Here is a 25,702-nt window from a genome sequence, read left to right on the forward strand (position 1 = left end):
CTTTTTGAATGCAAGTTAGCATTAGTCAAGCCTGACACTGTAATGAAACTTGTTTTAATTTTATAACTTTGCCCTCCCCTGTCAGAGACACATGCACACACAAACAAGATTGTAGATACCGTAACCTCCAGTTTCCAAAGAAAGTGCATGAACACTTTATTCTAATTCCTCCCCTGGGGAGAAAAATTATCCTTTAGCTAATCCAATGAACCCTTCTATCAGAGCAAAGATGGTTTGAAAAGTCAGAAAGAAAGTTGCAATGGCTGACAGCATGGGATATTAGAATTTTGAGATCATTTGTTGAGAGGAAAATAAAGGTTAGTTGGCTACCTACAAAAACGGAGGTACCGATTACTCGACATGTATGATTCTATGAAATACCTATTAAAGGTTATTTGTTTTCTTTTGTTTGTTTCTTAGAGAGAATAGAACAGTAATAATCACTGATCAATCATGGTGATATTAGCATTCTTCCAAATCCACTTAAAAGCAAATATTCCAATTCCTAGATTTCCCAAGTAGCCAGAGAAGAAATAAGACAAATTGATTGAGTTGGGTAGGTAGTGGGGAGGGAGAAGAGGAGGGAGAAAGAAGAGGATTAAAGGGAAGAAGAGATCCCTGGTTGTAGGTAGGAAACCAGTTCTTTTGGTGCATGGGGGTGAGGCTGGGGTTTGGTGACTTTCATTTTGTTCCCCAATTCTGAGTCAAAAAAGGTTGCTCCATAATATTTCTTAGCTCTTACTTCCCTAGATTTTTCCCTTTCTACCTCTCGTTTTCCTAACCATTTCCTAAAGGTCTGCTAGGTAAACAAGAGATTGATCAAGCCACTGGGAGGATAATTGTTCTAATTTCCTCCTGGCACTTTAGCGTAGCCTGAGGCTATTACAAAGTTGCCTCAGGGTCCAGGACTCCCCTCAAAATCCTCAATTTCCCCCCAAAACTAGGATATAAGAAACCAAGTCCCCGAGTTAACAGCAGCAAAGAAAAACCCGGGGGACTATTCAGAGAGTGTGTGGGAAGTGATTTAACATGTGAATCCCTCTCATTACACTTTATGCTTTATACATTAAGCTTTCTTAAATGTCCTGGGAGCTTAATAAAAGTTTGACTGCCGACTGGCGGAAAAAACCTCCCAAACCCACCAATTCCCAAATGCAAGGAAGCCGTAGCACAAAGTTGCAACGGGGGTTGGCAATTTGCACCCAGGTCCTTCACATCAGAGAGCCGATATTTTTTCTAAAGTGCACTGCTTCTGTGGTCAGCACAGTGATCTACCACCCACTAGAAAGCTTAGAATATGTTGGTTTTCTCCTCCCCATCTCTTTAAAAAGAAAACTAGCTCACAGGAAATATTTCCTGTCATATTGTAGTCTATTTACCTTGACTTGCGGAATGAGGTGGGGAAAAGATGGCGTTGGGACAGACCTTCTTTTTGTTCCAGTCTTGTAGAGATTCTTGGAGATGGCATCTGATTTTATCCCAGTTCCCCACACAGCCAAGTTTCTGATGCAAAATCTGTCAAACACCTGGAGATGTGTGCATGTGCGTGCGTACGTGCGTGTGTGTGTGTGCACGTGTGTGTTCTGGCCCAACGCTACCAGGGATCCTTCCCACCTGAGAACATGGCTATTTTCCCCAGGACTATAACTCTTTCCTAAATTATTCCTCTCTCTACCTGCTCTGGCTCCACCTTTTTGCAAGGTCGACCTCGAGGCTTGGCTGATTTCCCTCCTCCCCCATTCTTCCAAACCCCAGGGAATGATTATCTTTACCTGGAAGCCCCAGGTGGTTCTAGCAGTGAAATCACCCAGGATCGGTAGCTTGGGGCACATTTTACTAGAGGACGACTCTCTGGTTTCAGATATTTCTGCTTCCCCTTCCTCTTTTTCCCAAATAAACATTTGAACACTTCTATTTGGCTGTTTTTAAATGGAGAGGATTTGTTCCTATTGCCTTGCCTAGTTTTAACTGGCGGGGCTGCATCTTCCTCCTCCTCTTCCCTATTCTCATTCGAGTCACAGGGATCTGGTGCTTACGCTTCCAAATTGAAGCTGGCCTCAAGCCAGGTGACCTTTTCTTTGTAAGTTTCCTTCCTAAACTAGGGAAAGGGGCTGGAATCTGTTTGGTGTTGTTTAGAGGGGACGTAAGGGGAAAGGGGGTGGGGGGAGGTTGGACAAGAGTTAAGAGCTGTTGTTAAACAGTTTCTTACCGTAAGAGGGAGTTCAGACCTAGATCTTTCCAGTTAATCACACAACAAACTTAGCTCATCGTAATAAAAAGCAGCTCGGTGCAGGCTGGCTCCTTTAGTAACTGCCTCTACACAGGATCCTTTCAAGCAGGCATCTCCTTCTGTGTGATCTGCCAGCAAGACCAGCACCATGTGGGTGACCCAACTTCTGCCAATATTGGTGTTGCATCAGGTTCTTCAACATCTCCTTCTTCTTCCCATCACCATTTCCTTTGCAGGTTAGTTTTTTTTTTTTCCTTTTTTTCTTGCACATAAAAAAAAAAAAAAAATACGACAGTATACCTTCCCCATCTCCTCTCCTTTAAGTTTAAATGTCTTAACAAACATTTTTTTCCTATATATATATTTTTAACATCTCTTTTCTGTTGAAAAAGCTTTTAAAGGATAATTAACAACTCATCAATATCTCTCCTCCCTTCCTCACTAGCCTAAGGGGTATTAAGTTGTAGGATAAAAATAAAGTGCTAACATGGGTTTGGAACTTTGCCTTGGGGGGAAGTTTAAAGCTGGGGAGAGGGTTTGAATTGGAGTGCAACTGAGTGATGGGACAGGATTGTGGGGATTCATCCTTTTTCTATTTAAGGACACCTTTCCAAAACATCCATTTTACAATCCAAGATTTAGGCTGTAATTGTGGTCTATGTAGGTTTTATTTGAAAAAAATATAGACTAAACACCAAATTTGTGCATGCTATATATATATATATATATATATATATATATATATAATCTTCTCTCTTCTCTCAACTCTCTCTCCCCCTTCTTCTTTCCCTCCCTCCATATCTCTCCCACTCTCACTCTCCCTTACTCCCTCCCTCCCTCCTTGGGTATCTGTCCTTGGGTAGCTGCCATGCATGGAAGGCATAAAATGGTATGGGTATGGCTTTGATTAAGCTCAAGAGCAACTTCACCCTTTTTTTTTTTTTTTCTCACTTTCAACCCCAAACTACAGAGTTCTAAAAGAGTCATTTGGGAATGACTATTGTCTGGGTAGTTTAGAGAATATTTCATTTGCTGCTCCTAAGAATTTATAGTCCTTATCAGGACAAGAGGAAACATCTGTATTTAGTTGTATTATCATTGTAGTGGCTAGAATATTGAAGTGAGAAAGCAGTGAACATCTAGGACATGGGGGAATACAAAACTTGGAATGAATGACCAGATGGTAGATGAAGCCTTTTCCAAATCCAACACAAAGAATTGGCCATATCTTTTGAACTAAATTAAGTATGAATAATCAGATTCACGATCTAGTTTCTGATGAAATCCAGGGGTTGACAATACTAAGAATGAGCTAAATAGTAAAGAAAATCATCAACCTTTGGGAATTGGCTTCTCTTTGTTGTATCTATTTTGTGAATTGTCCTTTATGAAGGGAGGCCATTGGGTTGAGAATGGTCAACTAGAATGCTTTTTGAAAAGACTTCTGCAAAAATGAAAAAAAAAAATAGACTCTTCTAGATATGTTCTAATATACTGTACTAAGTAGATACATTATGACTAATAAGTTTATTATAGTGGTTTCTTATAGATCAGGATCATCTGTAGGAAATTTTAAAATATGGTTCAAATAATGGCTAATATTTGGGAAGTTATACTTTCTAAAGAAAATTGCATAGTATTGATAACCATTCTTTCCTTTGAATTGTATGTAAGAGCACACAGCAAATGACTGAAAGAATTCTTGTATTTATTTTCGGAATGAATTACAATATATGTTTTGGCAGTGGATTTACCTTCCTAATTACACTTCACTTTGGCTAATGTTGAAATGATTTTGCATTCTCAGAAGTGTGTTGGCTAGTAGGGGGAGACCAAAAGGGAATTACAAATTTGCTATGGATAATTCATGAAGTGGATGTCTGAGAGTTGATACTACTTTGCTTGGGAGGTAGGTTTAGTTTGATAGTTTTTGATGTATAACTTTCCTTTGGAACTGTGTACAGTATAATGAATGTAATTGATAGACCATTTTGAAATATACAAAAAAAGATGTTTCTTTTTCTTGTCATCTAACAGCATGAGCTCTTCAGTTTTTTTTAAATTTCATGTTTTGGTTTTTTAATATATGAAAATAGAGCTATAGTTATGTATTAGAGGCATCTTAGTACAGTGTAAAGGACCCTCAACTTGGAGTCAGGAAACATAAGTTCCAAACCTTTCTTTGCATCTTTCGAGGTGAAATGAAAGTCATTTAATCTTTTAGTTTCAGTTTTCACATCTATAAAATAGGGACAATGATAACTTTCAGAGGTTTGTTGCAAGAAAATTGCTTAGTGAAATGCAAAGTATAATATAAATATCAGCTAACTGTTAAAAAAAAAAAACAGGAGAATTTTAAACCTATCAATCTAGTAATAACAGTGCATTGTGGTAGAAAAAACATAGGACTTTAAACCACCAATTTCCATCATAATACTTAAGTGATTATAAGCAAGTGACTTTATTTCTAGCTGTCAATTCCCCCATCTGTTAAATGGGGAGTTTGGAAGACATGCTCTCTAAGGGCATTTTCGGTGGTAATAGTCTGTGATACTGGGTACCAGGTGAACATTTAGGAAAGGTTTGCCAGACAACCAATCAGTGGAGAGTGGGAGGTACTAGACATACTTTTACTTAAGAGGAAGTTTCCCACAATAATAAACTCAAAGAAGAAAGGATGCTACATTGAGTTTGAGTTTGAGAATCTAGGTTCAGATTGGGACTTTGCCATTTATTACCTATGTGACTTCAGAGAAATAACCTAACTTTTCTAAGTCTTATTTTTTCAATTTATAAAATGATGGAGTTAAAATAAGTGCAGGAGACTAGATGTCATACTCCATAGAGGAGGGATATTCTGGAGGGTCAGAAGTAAAAGTGGGAGTGTGGGGGTAGGCTGAAGTCAGGAAGACTTGATTTCAAATCTGTCTTCAGACACTTGCTAACTCTGTGGCCCTGGGAAAGTAATTTCAACCTTTTTGCCTCAGTTTCCTCATCTGTAAAGCGAGATGGAGAAGGAAATGCTAGACTGCTCCAAGATCTTTATCAAGAAAACTCTTAATGGGATCATGAAAAGTTGAACACAACTGAACAACAATAACAATAAGACTAGATGCCACCTAAAAACTTTTGCAGCTCTAAATCTGATATTAAAGGGATTATTAGACTTATATAGAACAGTTCATTTCACCTTCTAAACAATTGTGAATTTCTGAGAGATAAACTATTTAAATCTGTGTATGATTTCTGCACTATTTTCTTCCATCAGTGGATCTATGGATCTTTCAGTGCTGTGAATTTATAGCTTTCTTTTGTATCTTTTCGGTTTCTTTTGGTGTTTCAGAATTTCTACCTGTCTGTGAAAATAATTACGAAAGTATAAATTTGTTTACAGAGCCTTTTTTTTCCCAGAGTCTCATATCCTCTGTTTTCCATTCTTTTAATTATTTGTTTATTGTCATCTTAACATCTTACCACTTCATACTTGCTAATCCTTAATCATGTGGACAGACTTTTCAGAGTGAAAGGAGCCAGATTCCTGTTTCTTTCCACACTCTGCAAATCCTTTTCCTGCACTGACCTCTCTTTGAAGTCACTGGGAGCTCCCACATAGAGGAAAATATATGAGGTACTAAGAGAAATGAATATCTGGCTCAGGGACCAAAGAGAAATATGTCTTTCTTAAAGCACCTTGGATCCAATACGTTTGGCACTCTTTGCTGTTACTTTTTGCTTGGTTCCTAAAAACCATGAGCCTCCAATAAGTAAATTAAATAAGGGACTAGAAAGGAAACATCTCTCCCAAATTTTTCCATTATCCTGAGTTTTTCCCTGGAGGGTATTAAGAGTGAGAAGGAATGATAGTGATTTTCAGGGATGTTTTCATTCTTTTATTTTTTACTCAAAACTGTCTTCAATTCAACAAATTTTTATTAAACCTTTATTATGTGCAAGGGACTGGCTGCAATCCTTGCTCTTAAGAAGCCTATATCCTGACTATGGTGTTGGAGAATGGCTACAATGTATACATAGATAAGTGAATATAGAAGGTCCTATGTTGTACATATAATATGGATTTGAAGCAAAATTCAAAGCTTATGATCCATTCAGTAAACATTTATTAAACTCCTATTTTGTACCAGCCACTGTGCTAGGCCTGTAAAGGCAAAATTGGCAAGATATTGGGCAAATCATTTAGTTTCTCCAGACCTCAGTTTTCTTATCTATCAACTCAGTGGCTCCTGAGGTCCTTTATGAATCTAAAACTACCATGTTATGATTATAATTTTGGGCAGGGAGGTGCCTCAGTGGATTGAGCACTGGACTTGGAATCAGGAAAACTCATTTTCATCAGTTAATATCTGTCATTTAACATTTACTAGTTGTATGACCCTGGACAAGTCACCTCACTCTGCCTCAGTTGCCTCATCTGTAAAATGAGCCGGATAAAGAAATGGCAAACCACTCCAGTATCTTTGCCAAGAAAACCCCAAATAGGGTCTCAAAGAGTTAGATATGACTGAGAGGACTCAGTAACAATCGACATGATTATAATTTTAGAAGACATGTGACTGAGATCAGGGAAGATTTCCTGATTAGTTGAAACCTGAACTGATCATTGAAGGAATATTAAGGTTATTAGAAGTGAACTTTAATAAAAAAAAGTAATCTCTTTAAGGAATGAGGTAGTCTATGGGAAAGCAGAGAGGTGAAAGATGAAATGTTGAATTTGAGGAACATGTGGGACTACAGTTTGGTTCCGATATAGAACTCAGGAAAAGTCATAAAATGAAATAAAATGGGAAAGGTTGGTTGGAACTAGATTGTAAAAGACTTTAAATGTTTGGTTTCAGAGTTTGTATTTTGTTCTATAGGCAAGATTTCCGAGCTGGAGAATGATATAGTATGATGAGGTATATAGTAATAGTAGTAGCAACAACAGTAGTACTAGTAGTTGTAGTAGTAGTAGATAATGATAATTATACTTTTAAAAAAATCTGACACTTGTACAGTTCTCTAAGGTATGCAAAGTGTTTGAAATACACTTTCTTATTTGATTTAATCCTCAAAACAATATAGTATGGTAAGTATTATTGAATTCACCTTCATTTTATGGAAATTGAAAATAGAAATGAAAGAATTTAAGTGACTGTCCAGGGCCACACAATTATAGCTTAATTTAATCACTGCTTTAACGAGGGCTGTTAACTTTATTTGTGTCAAGGAACACTTTGGCAGCCTGGTAAAGCCTGTTTTAAATGCATAAAATAAATATATAATACTTCAAAGGAAATAAAAAGTTAGTGAAATTATAGATTCTTTTAAAAAATCCTGTCCCAGTTCATGGGTCCCTTTATGTCTTTGTGGGGACCCTTTGGAGGTCTGTGGAACATAGATTAAGAAGCTCTGTCTTAAATACACACACACACACACACACACACACACACACACATATATGCTTATATATGTGTATGTGGAAAATGATACACAAAAATACAACTCTTTACAACAAAATATAGTCCCAACTTCTGTCTCTCTCTGATTTTCTCTGTCTCTATCTGTCTCTATATATACACATATATAAGTAATCTATCAATCTGAATGTATATGTCTATATAACTTTTTATTGCACTGAAAATACTAAAGATTAAATTGGGAAGGATTTTTTTGTTATTTTTTGAGGCAGTTAGTGGGGCAGATATTACATAGAACTTTAATTGAATCTTCTTAATGTCTAAAGTCTCTGTTCAGTATATACTAAGTATATATGCAGTACATACTCATCATTTATGTAAGGTAAGGCATAGGCAGGCATACTTATATAATATAAATGCATATATGTGTGTGTGTGTGTGTGTGTTGAGGAGTGGGGAAGGCAGAGATACTTTAAACAGGTTAAGTGTTTAAAAATTTTCAGAGCTCTGCTCAATATCCCTCAATCCTCAGTTCACTCTTTAAAAAAAACCCTCAGCTCAAAAAAGTAATAAGAGCCTTCTGAATTTAATCTTTGATATTTTTGGCATAATAAAAGTCAGTTGTACAAGCATACCCATACATACGTACACACATATAAAGACATTAAAAGAAAAGTTAGAACAATATTTTGTGCAAAGAATTTTATTTTTAGTTGTCATTTTGAGTGACTATTTTTTTGCATTTAATTCTTTCATTAGAAAGGAGATACTTTTTTATGAGTTCCAAAGTTTTATATGATGGAGACACTGCCTAGAATCTGAATTTTGGATAATGAGTCACTGAACTTTTAAAATTAAAGGACTGAAACAGAAGAACAACAAATAAGGATATTACCAAAAAAACTAACCAAGCAATAAAAAAAAAAAAAAATCAACAATCTGATGATCCACAGTACACAAAATGGCATTTGCAACAAAGATGTCTTCACTTTAACACAAACCTGTTTATTACTTATTTTCTTTTGTGATGTGAAAGAAATATAAGAACATAACATCTCAGTGCAAACATAAAAGTTCTGTTTAATTTATCTTGTCTAATGAAAACCATTTACATACCTCTCATTCTTCTGACTTTAATTTTTTCCCCCTTTGGACTTACTAATTTCTTTGTCATCCTCTGCCCCCAGCTGCCCACAAGCATTTCACGTTAGCTGTACAAGATGATGTTGTGTCAATTATAAAGACCACCTTCTTTTTAGGTAACATGATTTATTTGAAGAACTATTCCAATGGCCATATATTTTTCTCATGCTGTTGTTAAGGAAGTTACCCCATTTTGATAGATTTTCTGTGTCTGTTAACTTCCATAACTTTCTGGGAAATAGACAAACTGAAAAATGAAATCAAAATATTTAAGATTAGGATGACTCCTAACAGCTGGAAAACAGCACACAGAGGTCAAAGGAAGTAGAAACTCTTGATGGAAAAACTTATCTCATTAATAGAATACTGTAATAGAAGCCAGAAGTTGAAGAAATTTGTATATCCTTTACTTGAGAGAATAATGATTTCTTCTGAATCTCTCTCCCTGAAAAAAAAAGGAAGAACAGATCCTAAGACTTCAAATTCACATAATTCTTTTTATCTAAGATTTTAAATCTTTAATGAGCACTTACTCTTTAACTTTCATCCAAATGACTTCTCAGGTAAAAACCAATGGTAGAGATATATGGTTCCTACATGAGTTAGTATTCTTTGATAAGAAAGGTACAGTTATAATCTGGCAGCTAGTGTTGAGTTAGGCACATAATATCAAATAATTGATGATTCACTGATTTGTTTGATTGAATTTTATTGTTCCCAAGTGTCCACATGAGTCTGTCTTCTTTTAAAGTTCTATTTAGCTGCTTCCTCAAAAAGTTAAGGGACTCTGACTTATAATTCTTATGGAATTATGGAAAAGGCATATTTTTGACATCAGGAAACCTAAGTTCTGTTGCTTTCTGTTTCTATGAATTGGGGCAAATCATTCTATCTATTTGTGCCTCTCTTGGTTTGTTTTATACATGGCATAAGGTGGTGGGTTGGCATGGATGATATTTAGGGCTTAAATAACTCTAAATCCCATGAGTTAGAAGATCTATTGAAGCTAGAAAAGTTTAAAATAAAGGATAGACTCTATGTCTATATCAAGAGACAGGCTAATTTTGGATAGCCTCATCATTTGAAAGAGTTAATTAGTAGATGAACGTTTTTTTCTTTTGCAACAACAATTTATCAGGCCATTTATAGAAGCACAGAGGGATTGAGATCTGCATTAGTAAATGGGGTATCCAAATTTCATTATGGATTCTTGATATAATGATATACATATGAATATAGCAATACATATTATAGGGTGATGATTATTCTCTCAAGAAACATGAAGATTTTGAAAAGCATGCTCTGGAGACATATAAAAACAAAGAATAAAGTGCATGTTTCTTTATAGTAATTTTCAGGTCAGAACAGAAGCTGATAAATAAAGCCTGAATGTTTAATAAATCAACAGGAGCCAGTGGTTGCTGGCAAAGTCAAAACTATGATGCCATTTCTGGCATTTCATTGTGTTACCCCATATTTCTGAGTTTTTATGAACATAGAGTTTTGCTTTCTTGATAGTTTCTTTTTTGTTGCATTTTTAATGTCCTCCTGTTACAATCCCAGTTTATCTTGCTTCTTCATTCATGTCTGCATACTTAATTCATAGGAAATGCTTCCACAATTCACCTATATACATGTTATCACCTTAAAATAGAACAAAATAAAATAAAACTTCTATATTCTAGGACTGATGATGAAAAATTCTATCCACTTCCTAAAAGAGGTAGACATATATAAAATGAAATGTATGTTTTTGGAAAGAGCCAATGTGGGAATTTCTTTTGCTTCACTTATGCATATTTATGCAAGAGTTTTCATTTCTTTGTATTTTTCAATGCATAGGGCAAAGGAGAAATGGAAGAAGAGCAATGATTGTTAATTGGAAAAGCAAAACAAAATTTAATTAAAGAAAAATAAACAAACTCTATATCTGCTTTTACTGTCCCCTCATAAAAGGCTGCCTCCTATCTAAAGCTCAACTCCTTGGAACTTTTAATTTTTTTGTTTCTTTTTTCTTTTCTCCTCCTCCTCCTCCTCCTCTTCCCTTCTCCCTCCTCCCTTCTCTCTCTCTTCTCCTTCCTTCTTTCCTCTTCTCCTTCCTTCTTTCCTCTTCTCCTTCTTCCTTTTTTCTTTCCTCTTCTCCTTCCTTCTTTCCTCTTCTCCTTCTTCCTTCTTTCCTCTTCTCCTTCTTCCTTCTTTCCTCTTCTCCTTCCTTCTTTCTTCTTCCTTCTTTCTTCTTCTTCTTCTTCTTTTTTTTTTTTGCTATTTTCCCTCAGTTTCTCTACTTTCTACATCTTCTGACTTCTTATAAATTTTTCTTCTTTATTCTGGCTATTAAGCACAGAAAGGACATGCATAGTTCTTCTCCTCCCCCTTACTCCCAGGCAAAGTTTATGTAGTCCTAATGGAAAAATAGTAAAGTAGAGGAGAGAAAGCTTTCTTATCTCAGAAATGGGTCCCATATAAGGCATAAAATAGACTGTGGTCACCCTGATTGCCCGGTAGCTGCAGTCTATTAGCCGGCTTAACTGTGCAGGAGCCTGTAATGGTAGCAATTAAGAGCTGGGACAATTGAGGTAAATGGGTAAGTGAAAGATCACATTTTCAATTCTTCCAAGACTTTACATAAAATTAAGGCTTTTTAGAATGAATAGCATGTATTCCTGGGTTATTTGGCTTTTTAAAGGGAAAGTTCATGCTATCTGGTGGCCTTAAACTCTTTTATAAGGAAAAATGAGACCCACATTAAAAGATGAAGTTTTGATTAACCACACTTGGCTGGGTAGCAAGAGAAACAAGTAGGAATAGAAAAAGTTATTGTCTGGAAGAAAGATGTATTTATGTAATAAATGACAGCAAAAATATTTTCCCCGTCCCTGATAGTTGTATAGAACAAATATGGACAACGTGTTACAGATTTAAGTGAATTCTATTCCGTTAAACTTTGGTTGAATGGCTTTTGCTAGTTATTATAATTTATATAACAATTTGCAAAATGCAGGAAGAAATGAAAAAATACAATATGAAACATGACATAATGTGCTCCTGGAACTGTTTCTTGCTTTCATGTTGTTTGGAGAAGAGCATGTTATTTATTTCTTCGGAATGAATTCTGTCCCATTTTGAGAATGCATCCTTTCTCTGAAAGACTGTTGATTAGTGACTAGGTATGATGACAGTTCCTTGGTTTATCCTTATCAACTAACATTTTCTTCCCTTACTATAATTTATCCAACTTGATATTTTCAGAGGTTGACATTATCAGGTAAAATAATTCTTTTGAATATCATCCTTTAAGGTTTTTTTTCCCCTTTCTAATGTCTTTAGAGGGCCAGAGGAAAAGAAACACCCTACATGAATTCAAAAAGTCAGCAAAGACTACTCTTATCAGAATAGACTCATCACTGAATATTAAAACCAAAAAGCTGAACACGACGGACAAATGTGCCAAGAGATGTATTAGGAATAAAGGTCTTCCATTCACTTGCAAGTAAGTTATTCCTTGTTGTTTGAATTTTCCAGTAATGGAATATACTCATATAGCCAAATACACTACATCATTTTTTTAAATTATTGGTGTCCAGTGTACGATGTAGTAGTTGGCCTATGCAATCTAGACTTGGGTCTTTTAAACTTCTTGTCACAGAAGACTTATGATATAATTGAAGGAAACACAAGGGATAAATGGGAGTGGAGAACAGGATGTTAACAATGTCTAATGAAAAAAGTATCTTTAAAAAATTATGTGTTTTGTGATTTCCTCTGTTCTGTATTCAGCTTTGATTATTAAAAATGAAATATATTTGGATTGGTTTTAATTCCCTTTAAACGTTTAGGTCTTGTATTCAGAATAAATATTTATTGGTAACAGAAGCTGAAGGAATTTTAAGAATATGAATTGTAGAATTGGGCAACAGCCAGGATTTATAGGAACTTGTGTCAGAGGCTCTGGGGATTGAGAATATAAGGTGTTGAGAGACTCAGACAATATCTACAGAGCTTGGTTTTGGCAAAAGAGAATGTTGAAAAGGCATTAATGGGGAGACATGATAAACGTCTAGGTGAAAAGTGATAAGGTCATTAGAAATGGCATTCAAGAATCAAATGAAGGGCTTGCTATCCTCTTCCAATTTTTGTGTGACTTGACAATGAAAAATAACTCTATCCCACAGGATAGGAGTAGCATGATAGTGGAGAGAGAGTTGACTTCTGAGCCAGGAAGACCCAAGTTTAAATTCCACATCTGGTTATGTGACTCTGAAAAAGTCAATTGACCTCTCAATTTTCTAGGCAATTCTGAATTGAATTTGCACAGAAAGTGTCTATTATTATTATTATTATTATTATTATTAGAGTTAGAGATGCAAAAGGAAGGCTGGTAAAATTATTTTAGGAAATCTGACATTTATATAGCTGTTGTAAGGGAGGGTTCTTTCTATGAACATAGCATAGTATTGCTGGGAAAGAATAATTTACCTGGAGTCTGCAAATCTAGGACTAGATTATACCTGTTGTACTTACTTGTGATATTACTTGGAATTACTTGGAAAAGTCACATAATTACGTTTAGGCTCAATTTCCTCTTTTAAATGAGGATAATAATACTCACACAAATTACTTAGAAGAATTTCAATCCTTTTGTAAATCTCAAAGTGTAATATCAGTGTGAACTTTGGTTACAAAGGATTCCTTCCTTCTGAACTTCTTACCAATAAAAATTTTGTTTGTTTGTTGTTTTAGTGGAAAAATGGAGGGTAATATATATTTGAGGGCAAAGAAATGAAGTGGAGATTTATGGATGAAATTGTGTTGGGACTTCTGTTTCTTTTCTAACACAACACTTAAATAAATGCCTCCTGATTTATTTATTGTTACATAAACAATCTCTGTCCGTTACTATTTTCAGAAAAGGGTAAGTTAGAAGCAACAAGCCTAATCTCATTTCCACATAACGTTTCTTCAAATACTTGGAAATATGTTCCCCTATCATGTCCATCTTGTCTTCTTTTTCTTAGCTTAATGTATAGCAAATATATGAATTCAAGTCCCTTCTCCATATTCATTAGTTTCTTTTGGACACTCTTCTATCATGTCTTTCTTAAATGGTATCACCCAACTGAATATAATCTTCTAGATGAATTCTTATGGGGGTGCATCCACAGTGTAACTATCACCTACTTACTCTATGATCTTTTCCTCTTTTAGTCAGATTGTCTTTTTGGATTTCCATGTTTCACTGTGCAGATTGCAATCCACTAAAACCCCTAACTCTTTTTGTTCAGAGCAAGTCTACCCAATTATAAGCAGGCTGAAATAATAGGTCTAAACTGGGAACTGATTGTCAGAAAACATTCTCTTCCTTCTATTGGGAAGTGGAATATTTTCCTTAAGACATATCTCTTTTTTTAGGTATTAGACTGTGCATTCAATGGGTACCACTTTTTTCAATCTTCTCAGGATGTACCAAATCAAATTCTTATTACTATTATTAGAAATAAGGGTAGCTTAATAGAGCAATGGCATAGTACTGAACCTGAAGTCAGAAAAAACTGAGTTCAAATCCTTCCTCAGAAATTGACTTAATACATGTCCCTGGGCATGTTGCTTCATGTCTCTCAGCCTCAGTTTCCCCTTTTGTAAAATAGGGATAATATAGTACCAATCTCAAAGGATTTTTGTGAAGAGAAAATCATATCATGTAAAATGATTTGCATAATTTAAGTGTTCTGCATAAGCACTTATTTTCATTCTTATAGACTTAGAACTATCAAGTACCTTAGCACCTTGTTTAAGCCCTTATTTTATGGATGAGGTTACTGAGGTTCAGTGTCATGTAGCTAGTGAGTAAAGAATCTGAAACTGTCATTTTTTCTCATCCCTAGATCAGTAAACTTTTCCCCTAAATCATACTAGTTTCATTTTCTAGTTTGTGGCCAAGTTACAAATAGCAAATGTCTCCCTGGATACAGCCATGAGATGATATTCTTTATAAATCTCCAAACTAAATTCTCTGCTTTAGTTACATTTGCCAATTTCATAGTTTCCAATTATATATGAAAATTTTGATATTCTAACTTATCATGGAGTAATATATTTTCTCCATTGTTTAGTGGGCCAAAGATAAGGAAGCCATAATGAACTTCTAGGGGAAAAAGTCATCATGGTCACAAGAGCATCTTTGAACCAAGAGGGAACACACATACATAAATATTAGTGTTTTGTCTTAAGGAAATGCTATTAAGCATTTTGGTTGTTATTATTGACTTTGTTATGTAAAATGTTTATTAAGTGCCTGGTAATAAAAATATGCTAAGACCTTGGGAATGGAAAGATGAGATAGTTGCAGCTATCAAAGAATCTATCTAATAGGGAAGATAAGCCAAGGACATATATAAAGCATAATACAAATTGTATTATGAAAATATAAATTATAATTTGAAAGAGGTAGAAACAAATTGATATGATAATTTCCATGAAGAGTCTATCATTTTGAGCTATGATGATCTGGAAAACATAGTATCTGCAACAGACTTTAAATAATAATGATAATATTGAAATGGTACTTTAAGGTTTCAAATATGTTTCTCACAACATTCATGAATGATAGGCAATTTAAGTATTATTTTCTTTCCAGCTTACAAATGAAAAATTTGAAGTGACTTGTCCTTGGATATAAATCCTCGTGAATGTTAGAACTAGAATATGAAACCATTCTTCTTTTCACCTTATTCTGTGCTGTATTTTACTCCATCTCTTAAAGAATGGAAAAGACATGAAAAAAAATGATGGGCATAAAGTATCTGGTTAAATGGATTTTAGCTAAGCATGGGAAGCATTGTTAATAGAGGTAAAGGGGCTTAAGGAGGAAAAAGACTTGAGGAATGACTAAAGCTTCCTGGCTTGAATATAGAGTTGTGGAATACTGACAAATTAAATTGAAAAGGTGGTTTGGGAACAGAGTGTGAAAGGTCTTGACTATCAGTATGACTAAGCCTCATCTTTACTCTATAGAAAATATGACCAGTTGATTGATTTGTCATCTCCCCAGTTAGATTGTTTCTTGAGAGCAGAGTTTATCTTTTTGTGTACCCAGTACTTGACATGATGCCTGGTACATAGTTGGTGTTTAATAAATATTTATTAGTTGATCCTCAGCTAGAGAGGAAACAACTAAAATGCATCAAAGACATAGTTTAATAAGAAGAGGGTTAAGATTAAGTTTTAAAATTAATTAAAGATAAAAAGTCATAAAAGATATAAATTCAAGGAAAGGCATAGTAAAAGTGTGTATAACACAAAAAAAATTTACCATAATGAAATAATGAAAAAAGAATGATGGAAATAACAACAATAAAAAACCAACCTCCACATGTGGAAACATCTGTGTAAATTTGGCAAAGCTTGTGTGTTCTAGATTGAACTCATTTGTTATTGAAGAAGGCCCCAAAGATATAATCTGAATCCATGATACCTAAAGTCACAATTATTATACAAATAGAAAAAAATAGTGTTGAGCTCTTTTAGGTTAATAAACTGATGAGCAGATTACTAATTTAAACTGTCATCATATCTTATTGGTTGCATTTTAATCAGGTCATTCAATTCATTTGCCTGTCTGACAACACTCCTACTATCAAACAATCCACAAGCATTTATGTATAAAGTGCTTATTATTATGTGCTAGAAGGCAGCCAGGTGGCATAGTAGATGGATTGCTATGAAATCAGGAAGACTCTTCTTCATGAGTTCAAATTTGACTTCAGATATTCCATAGCTATGTAGCCTTGGACACTTAACCCTGTTCATCTTGATTTTCTTATCTATTAAATGGAGTAAGAAATAAGAAATCACTTCAATATCTTTGCCAAGAAAGCCTAAATGGGGTGACAGTAAGTTGGATGTGATAGAGACAACTAAACAACAACAACAACATATTAAGTGCTATCTACTGACAAATGTTAGGAATATAAAGAGAAGAGTGAAACGGTTTCTCAACTCAGGGAGCATACACCCCACTGGGGAGATAGCATGTATATGTATATCCAGAATACACACACACACAAATGAAATACAAGATCATTTTAGGAGGGGAGTGTACTAGTATATGGAGGGGGTCAGAAATGACTTCAGACACAGAGAAAATGACCCTTGAACTGAATGATTCCAAGAGATTCCAATATTAAGATTATAAAATTATAGCATCATAAAGATAAAGGAAACTTAGAAGTCACTTATTACCTATTCTCTCATCCTACAGATGAGGGGACTGAGGCCCAGAGAGGTTAAAATACTTGTAAAAGTCTACATAAGTAATGAGGCACTGAAACAAGATTTGAATGTGGATCCTCTGTCTCCAAATACAATACTTGTTCCACTGGATAATATGTATTGATTTTTTTTTTCCTCCATAGCACCATGCACATAATAAATATTAAAATTTGAATGGTTTACTTATAATTAAATTACTATTAATTAAAATTTTTTAAAGGTGAAATGCATGTAGAGCTGATGATTAAAGAAAAATGTTGAATTGATATGATAAATAAGATGAATTATCTAACAAAACTTACACTTTTGCATAGGATTTAAAGGTTTGCAAAGATTTTTTTTTTTTCACAAAAACCCCTTTAGGTAAGTAGTACAAGTTGTAATAAATGCTTTTTAAAAAAAAATAAAGAAATTTTATATGGCACCAGATATAGGTTTGCTCTTTGAACTATCACTCAAATTAGCAAATAAGATCCCTAAAAGGTATCTAATACTTCTTTCATTCAAGGGTTCCTGAGGTACCGATAGTCATTTTCTAACCTTATCACATACTATTATGTCCCACATCACTTAATTAGCTAATTTCTGTCAACCACCAATTAACTAATGAACAACAATTAGTTTTTACAAAATGACCTTTTTTTTTTTTTTTTTTTTAAACTGTGAAAGTATAGCAATGATTGAAGTGCAACAAATGGAGAACTAAATGATCTAAACTGAAATTGGTTATTCCCAACCAAGGCAAAAGTGATGCTTTATGGCTCTGAGAATCCTTTTCTTCCATAAAGATGTTTTCCACAAATTCATTTTTTTGGTTGTTGTTGTGGAATTGGATGAGTCAATTTCAAGACTTAGTGTCTTGGATTATTGGTCAGTTCATAGCTGGAAGAGTTAATTAGGTCATTTGTAAGAGCTACCTTCTCACTGAATCCAACAATTGATTATATTGGGTGCTGTTGCTAAGGGAACTTCTGATAGCTCTTCAAACTTTTTAAAGCCCATAGTATCATAATCTGGTCCATCCCTTTCTGATATTCATTTATTCAAAATATATAAAAAAAGAAAAACACAAAGAAGCAAAGAAAATTGAGGGACCATGCATTCAAAGCCACATGATTCCCAGGTATATAAATAAGACAGCTGTGACATTCCATTGATATTACTCATGTTGAGACTCACTCTAGAATTTCTTCCTCTTCACTTAAATATTACCAGGGAAGAGAAAATGTTTCCTTAGGAGTTTCTTCTAACCTACTAAATGTCATTTTCTTTTCAGCAGCCATTTTTCCAGCAGCAATTCTGTTTAGCTTCAGCTTCACAGAATGACATATACTACTTCACCTTCACTCTTCTCCTTTCCCCAATACCCACCCCAATCATCAACACCTTTTTGTTTCCTTTTGTATAGTCCTCTCTCATTAGATTATAAGCTTCTTGAGAGCAAGGACAGTTTATTTTTTGGTGGCAGATAGTAGGTGCTTAATCAATATTTATTGAATTGAATACAACTATTTTTCTTATCATGCAGTGAGCTGATAGGAAATACACTATATTTGTCAGTGTTCTGAATTAAGGCAAAGAGCCTCTCCAATACACATGCTTAAACAGATTTACCAGAGTTCTGTTGAAACCAGGGATGTAATATTGTATATGATCTTTAGAACCCAGCAGGCAGGGTATATCAATGCAGACTCTATGAACTAGAACTTCATTGGTTTGTCCCCTATTATAGTAGACACAGAGAGATCAAATTTTTTTTTACCACTTGTCACATGGCTGAACAGAAATTTGAGCCCAGATCATTTTATGTGAAGACTCTTGTTCTTTCCAGATCATCACTATGAATCAGAAGAATTCATATATACTATGAGATAACCTATACGTAGTTGCCGGTTAATAAATAGAAAGAAACAAAGATGAGAAAAATTAAGATAACAACGATAATATCAGAATAGATTATCTTTAACAAGACATTTTAATTTGTTGATGAACTAAAACAAGGAGTTTTGGAGAGGGATGACAACACCATTTGGTAGCATTATCTTGAGAAAAAGAAGAAAAAATCCTAATTAGATGCAACAAGGAAGGGTGATGAAGAGTGATTTTTAGTGTAATTCATTAAGTAGTAATGTGGTTACACTAGACCTATCCAATAAAACTATTGTCACTAAAATTTACGATGTAGTTGATTAACACAGGCTTTATTATTCTCTTATATCATTTCCTAACAAGTACAATCCCCACACACACCAGTTTTACACTTTTTTTCAGTTCACTGTGTGAATTTTTAAAATCAAGAATTTTGCTTCCCCCCCATTACTTTTTCAAATGGGAAATAGTTTCAAAAATATTTTTATTTACATGTATAATGTAAAATTGTTTTTAGAAAATAGATACCTAATAAAATAGTATATCCATAAAAACTATGAAAGGCTCAAAATTAATTTTGGGGAAGTGGATATTATATGAGACTTTCATCAACTTCTTCAAAATCTATTTATCTTTCAAAATTTTTATAATAAATCACTTGAAAATGATTGGATCAATAAAACAAAAAGTCTAGTTATTAAAAATGTAAAATTATTGGGTATCAAGAGTTGCTTAAAGCACTCATTTATAGAATTTAAAGGGGAAGTCTTATGGTATAGTAATTCATATTGGTTATATACCTGGCCATATTTGCATATGGCAATATGCAAATATTCATGAAAGATTCCATTTAAAGATTTTTTAAAAATATTCAAGTATCCGAAGGGAGAAAAATTCAATTTGCCAATTAGGCTAACTTAAGGAATATATATATATATGTGTATATATATATGAATATATGTATATATATATGTGTGTTTATGTATAATATTTTATATATATATATACACACACATATACAAATATATATGACCAAGGCAAATAAAATATTTAGGTGTATTATAATGACATTGTGCTTTTAGCATTATACTTGAGGTGCTAGAAGTTTGTCTTAGAAGAAAAATATTTAACAAATTTTCACTTTATAATACTTTTATAGCATAATATTGACTACAAAAACATCTTAGTAATGTTTTTCATTAGCAATTTCTTTAATTTTTTTTTCTTCTTGAGCACTTTATAAGACTGGGTATACTGTGATAGTTATAATAGATCATTCTTCTCTAAATAAATACAGGAAGTTGCTATTCAGTTCTGTTATTGAAAGAAGAGTGATTTTAGAAAGTAAATAAGATTGGATGGGTGTTTTTATACATTTTTTACAAGAAAAATGTAAAACTAAAAGTGAAAATGCAGGAGTAAGAAAACTAATATTTTAAGCCAAGACCAGAGAAAGTTAATTTTCTTTCTTTATTTATTGTAAGATCACATGAGAAGGTTTGGATGTTATTTGAGTTTCTTTTGTCCCTATGTAATGATATATTTGCTGACATTTTTTTCCTTGATATACCATATGCCCACCACTGTAAAAGCTATGTAAAAAGTGGTATTCCTTTTTTTCATTCAGATATTTTTTTCAGGGCTTTTGCTTTTGACAAAGCAAAAAAACGATGTCATTGGTTCCCTTTCAATAGCATGTCAAATGGAGTGAGAAAGAAGCATGACCATGAATTTGATCTGTATGAAAACAAAGGTAACTTGATTCTCCTTAAATTTTCATCCAAAATCACACATTTTTAGAATTTTAATGACCTAAGAGATCATCTTATATGATCTCAAAATTAAAAAAAAAAATAAGAAAACCTGGCCTGAGACTTCCTGAGATTGCTAATTTGTTGGGTGGAAGAACTTGAGTTGAGTGTCCCAGTTTCCTGTCCAGTGCTGTGGCTAGCTGTTTCTCAGAAGGGCAACAGTTGAATTCAAAACTTCCTTATAAAGATGATTAACACTATGTTCACATATTACCAACAAATCAATACTTCATTAGTATTCCCCCTCAAAATAACTTAAAAGATCATTCTTCATAATTGATCAGATTCATTATGTCATCAGTTAAATAATTAAGAGGGGCAACTAGGTATCTCAGTGGAGAAAGTGCCAGGCAGTGGAGTCAGGAAGACTCATCTTGCTGAATTCAAATTCAGCCTTAGGTACTACAAAGCTGTGTGACCCTTAGCAAGTCATTTCACTCTGTTTGCCTCAGTTTCTCATCTTTAAAATGAGCTGGAAAAGGAAATGAGAAATCACTCTCTAGTCTCTTGGTCAAGAAGATTCCAAATGAGTCAAAGTCGGACATGATTGAAAAATGACTCAACAGTAAATAATTAAGAGACGCTAAATCATTCATAACCATTTTAGTTAGGGTTTCTTTGGTTGGAGAGATTGTCTGACTATTCTTCTGAGAGGAATTGTGACTTATTCCTCAAAAGAATTTTGTATGCACTACCAAAGATAGCCTTGAAAGTCTCCAAGTTTCACTATATAAAATGAGACTAGTAACACCTATTCCTCTTGCTTTTCAGGTTTGAAAAAGGTATGAAATTTGCTCTATGTTATACATTATTAAAATATGTTTATTATTTCAAACAAATTAAACTGTAAATTCCATGAAATGACATTGGCAACAATTATAACTTGGATACCTGATTTCAAAATTACTGTGATTAAATCCTTTCTATATAAGAAAGATTTAGGAGGAGATTACAATTTATCTAGTTAATTATATAAAACTAAGCAGGGAAATTAAAAACTATTTTATGTTTAAAATAGTGGCTTAAAGATAAAATATTTCATTAATTTTCAATTAAAATGACATTTTGTGGTACAATTATATATATAAATATACATAATTATATAAATAGTCAATCAAATGGCTAATTCTGAGATCTTTACTTAGTGTTGTGGAGATTTATTATAAATCTCTACATGACAGATTTCTGGTTAGGTCAAATATATAGCAGTACTAGCTGCTAAGTATTTGAAGAAAATTCCCCAAAGTGGGTGAAATTAGCAATCTCTCCTTCAAACCATAGACTTGTTTTTTGCATCTGACATGCTCTAACCACACTGGGTAGTCACCTTTCAGAACAGCAGAAAAATATAACCCTCACTAGCTCATTAATAAAATGAATAGTATTTCATCTCCTGGGAAAAGATGTTAGAAAATTTAAGAAAGCTTCCTTTCCCTTGTACAAAGTTTGAAATGGAGTGAATAATAGAAAGCCAGCATATATGGCATTCATTTTTAAATATCAAAATGTTTTAGTAACACTAATTAATATAAAGTGTTGAATACTATTGTAACATGATTCATTATTAAGAAGATTCAAAGGGGTCAAAATATATCCCTGAAACATAACTACATATGATAAAAAAGCTATGTCATAAGATTAAAAAGTATTCTATTCCATGTATCAATTTTGAATTTTAAGCTGTGATTACAAATCACCAAATATAAAATTTAAAAAGGTTTTTATATTTTATTTTATATTTCTATATTTTGAATTAATATTTTTTGTGAATCACTAATTTAAATTATTTTAACTACTATAGTAAAAAAAAAACTTGGTATAGCTTTGATAGAGAGATTTGAGGAAAATGAGAATATTCTGTCTTAAAAAAAAGCTTTTCTTAATTGCATGCTTAAGTAAACTTAAAAAGCAAAATCTAGTTCAATTATTCCATCAATTTTGATATCTAGACACAATATGGACAATATTAACAAGTTTCTTTTTTTTTTTTTAAGACATGATTTAAATAACCAAAGAATATTAATTGCATCAATAATATTTCATATTGATAGAAATCATCAGAGTTATAGTTTATAAAATGTGTTATTTTTTATTTTTATTAATGACAATGAATTTATTTTTAAAATGAAACTTTTAAAGAAATTAAAAGAAATTATAGAAATGCTTAATAAAACTTGTAAGGACATTGATAATTTTTTAGTTGTGTTAATGTATGTGTGTAAATTGTATATCCACTTTGATTATTTTCCCCATCATTGGCTAGATGCTGATATGGCTAGTGATGCTGAATTTATGTTAATAAAATATTCTTTGGTTATGGAATGTTTTTTCTATAAATTTGTATACATACCTCTCCATGAGGTAGGAAACAAAAGTGTCATACCAGCAGGGTCAAAACTTATTTCAAAACACTTTTGAGTGTTTTGACTGTGACTGGACCAGAATAAATAAATAACCAAAATGAAATAAATAAAAATGAGAAATAATTAAAAAATATATAACTACAGTAGAATGTATTTAATGTTAATGTTAATTTGTGGTTTTCTAAGTCACTCTGTGGTTTGTTTGGGAGCCACATATTGAGTAAGGTTTAATGGTCCCCGTTTCTGGTTGAATTTAACATCAATCTCTTACACATTTAACAAGATGATTACACTTCCAAACACACATACATATTTGTGTATATGTAATGAATTCTGCTATCTTTGCTTTAATTTGGCAACTTAAGCTTACATAAGAACAGGAAAAAATCTCAGTTCAATATTTATAAAACAATTTAAATAAGAATAAGACACAAAAACTAAATAACATATTCATTTATCTAAATGAGAGGCTCTGTTGTTCCTTAGTTTAAAATTGATGTCAAAATTAACAATTTCAGTAATATCATTACTTTTTTAATACCCTCAGAAACTTCTAGGGAGTAATAGTTCTGAATGTTTTTGTGGAGTCATTATATTAGAACTTTTTCTGTTAATTGAAATAATATATGTCTGTGCTAATTACAGGTTTGAATGAAATTTTAATTTTCATCTTTAAAAAGTAAAGCATATACTTCATATGCTTTTAATATTTTCTTTGCTTTCTTCTAATAGACTACATTAGAAACTGTATCATTGGTAAAGGGGGAAGCTACAAGGGAACTGTATCTATAACTAAGAGTGGTATCAAATGTCAGCCATGGAATTCGATGATACCACATGAACACGGGTAAGAATAACACAAAGAAATAATAATCTAAACATTTTTTTTTTAAAAATAATTTAAGAAAATAAGTCCTTTAAGCAGGTTTTAGTACACATCCATCATAATAAAAATCATTGAATCAGCTTATATGTGTGTATATTTATAGTTGACCTATCCTTTGTCAAATATTTCATATTTGCTAATTTATCCCTAAAGATTTAGTGTAATAATTTTGTTGGTCTCCTATTTTACAATCTTTTATTCTGTATGTTGATTATTTATGACTATATATATTATGAAAAAATATAACTGATACAAGCTATCCTTATAAACTCATGCTGACAGTGAAATGTGTATACTTTGGAGAGTAAGATGAAACTGGATTTTTATACTAAATTCCTTTTCTGGTTGTGCCTGTGGCCTACTGACTTCAAACAATGCAAACCCTTTTTTTTGAAAGAGAAACAACAATAGGAATCAGGTTTAGATTCAGAGAAACTCAAGGAATCTAATGAGTGTGCTCTGTGGTTTACTAGACAAGTGTCTTGTTTCTTCATTGATACTTTCCTTAGTCATGACTGCCATCAAATGCAAGATGGGGAGGGTAGGGTAATCTCCCTCTTGATGGAAATACTTGTCTATTAATTTTTGAAGATTGCACTGTGGTGCCTTCCATTTAAAGATGTGTAGGAGTTAAGGACAGATTTAATACTGTATGTGGTTAAAAGATGACAAACATAAGTGCCTGGTAACTCTTAATGAGATAATAACTCCTAAGATTTAGAATATTTTCCAAGATTAATCTCAGATATTAATTTCATTAAATAAGCTGTTAGTTTGTATTATATCTGCTGAAATAAAATGGAAGTTTAAGAATTAGACATTTCAATATAAAATGACATCAATGCCATTAATAAGAAAAATGGCATTATTAATATCCTAGTTCCTTCCCTCTATCCCAAGTTGTAGTAAAACATTTGCACTAATCCATCTGTACTTTCATAGTAACTATTCAGTATTCTATATTTACTATGTATTTAACGTATATTGCGGGTATTGGCACTGACCATAGAAAAAAGCAAAGGTAACTGGTGACCAGAAGGGTACTCATGATTTTGTTCTTATTAACATAGTACTTTGGAGTTAACCAGCTGCAACATTTCAGTGTCAGAGATTTACAACTGCTATTCTAAATAAGTAATTTAAAAATCAAAATTACATTTGCTTTTCCCTAGAATATAGTGCTGTACTTGAATTAAAATAAAAAGAAAATAATTTGGCTTTGTCTTCTCAAAGATTAGCTTGATTTCACTACCTGCATTAGGAGGATAAAATACCCTTGCAGAAAATAATGTAAGTTATCCATGAACAAAGAAATAACATTTGAAATTGATCCTTCCATAGTGCCAGGATGTGTACTGGACTCAACAGAGGTCTTATTTCAACCCCAATATTTTGTGGTGGTGAGACATCACAGATCTAGAGGGGATGGATTTGTAATAGATCTTCCTGGGAACTGTGAAGTCCAATCGGTTGCTTTATCAACTAACATTTCATTGTGATAGAAAGCCTTACTAGAGAGAGACTTTCATTTTTTTTTTTTTTTTTGCAAGCTCTCTATGCTTACACTATTTTAGGAAGAAATGACCTTCATCCACTAGTTGTTATTTTGGAGTGTGGTATACAAAAATAAAGTGAAGTGCTTGATTCTTGGACCATATTGCAGGGGTAATAGAGAAAGAAATATGCCCTTGGCTGAAGTAATGGTATGTTGTTGACTC

At 33.2% G+C, this 25,702-nt stretch overlaps 1 protein-coding gene across 6 annotated transcripts in view; it reads left to right on the forward strand.

Annotated features, from left to right (window-relative positions):
• Positions 1-2,185: 2,185 nt before the first annotated feature.
• Positions 2,186-25,702, forward strand: part of HGF (hepatocyte growth factor) — a 105,184-nt gene continuing 81,667 nt past the window's right edge. For 2 of the 6 annotated variants that reach the window (XM_003771459.3, XM_023504734.2), the window contains exons 1-4: positions 2,187-2,466; positions 12,115-12,277; positions 20,565-20,677; positions 23,831-23,945. In XM_003771459.3, the coding sequence (XP_003771507.1) occupies positions 2,379-2,466; positions 12,115-12,277; positions 20,565-20,677; positions 23,831-23,945 (479 nt within the window). In that variant the 5' untranslated portion in view covers positions 2,187-2,378. Of the gene's footprint in view, positions 2,467-12,114; positions 12,278-20,551; positions 20,678-23,830; positions 23,946-25,702 lie in introns of those variants that run through there. The other 4 variants (XM_023504735.2, XM_031938662.1, XM_031938664.1 and 1 more) reach the window with 3 other exon arrangements.

Source organism: Sarcophilus harrisii, chromosome 5, assembly GCF_902635505.1.
Source record: "Sarcophilus harrisii chromosome 5, mSarHar1.11, whole genome shotgun sequence".
Taxonomy (NCBI): domain Eukaryota; kingdom Metazoa; phylum Chordata; class Mammalia; order Dasyuromorphia; family Dasyuridae; genus Sarcophilus; species Sarcophilus harrisii.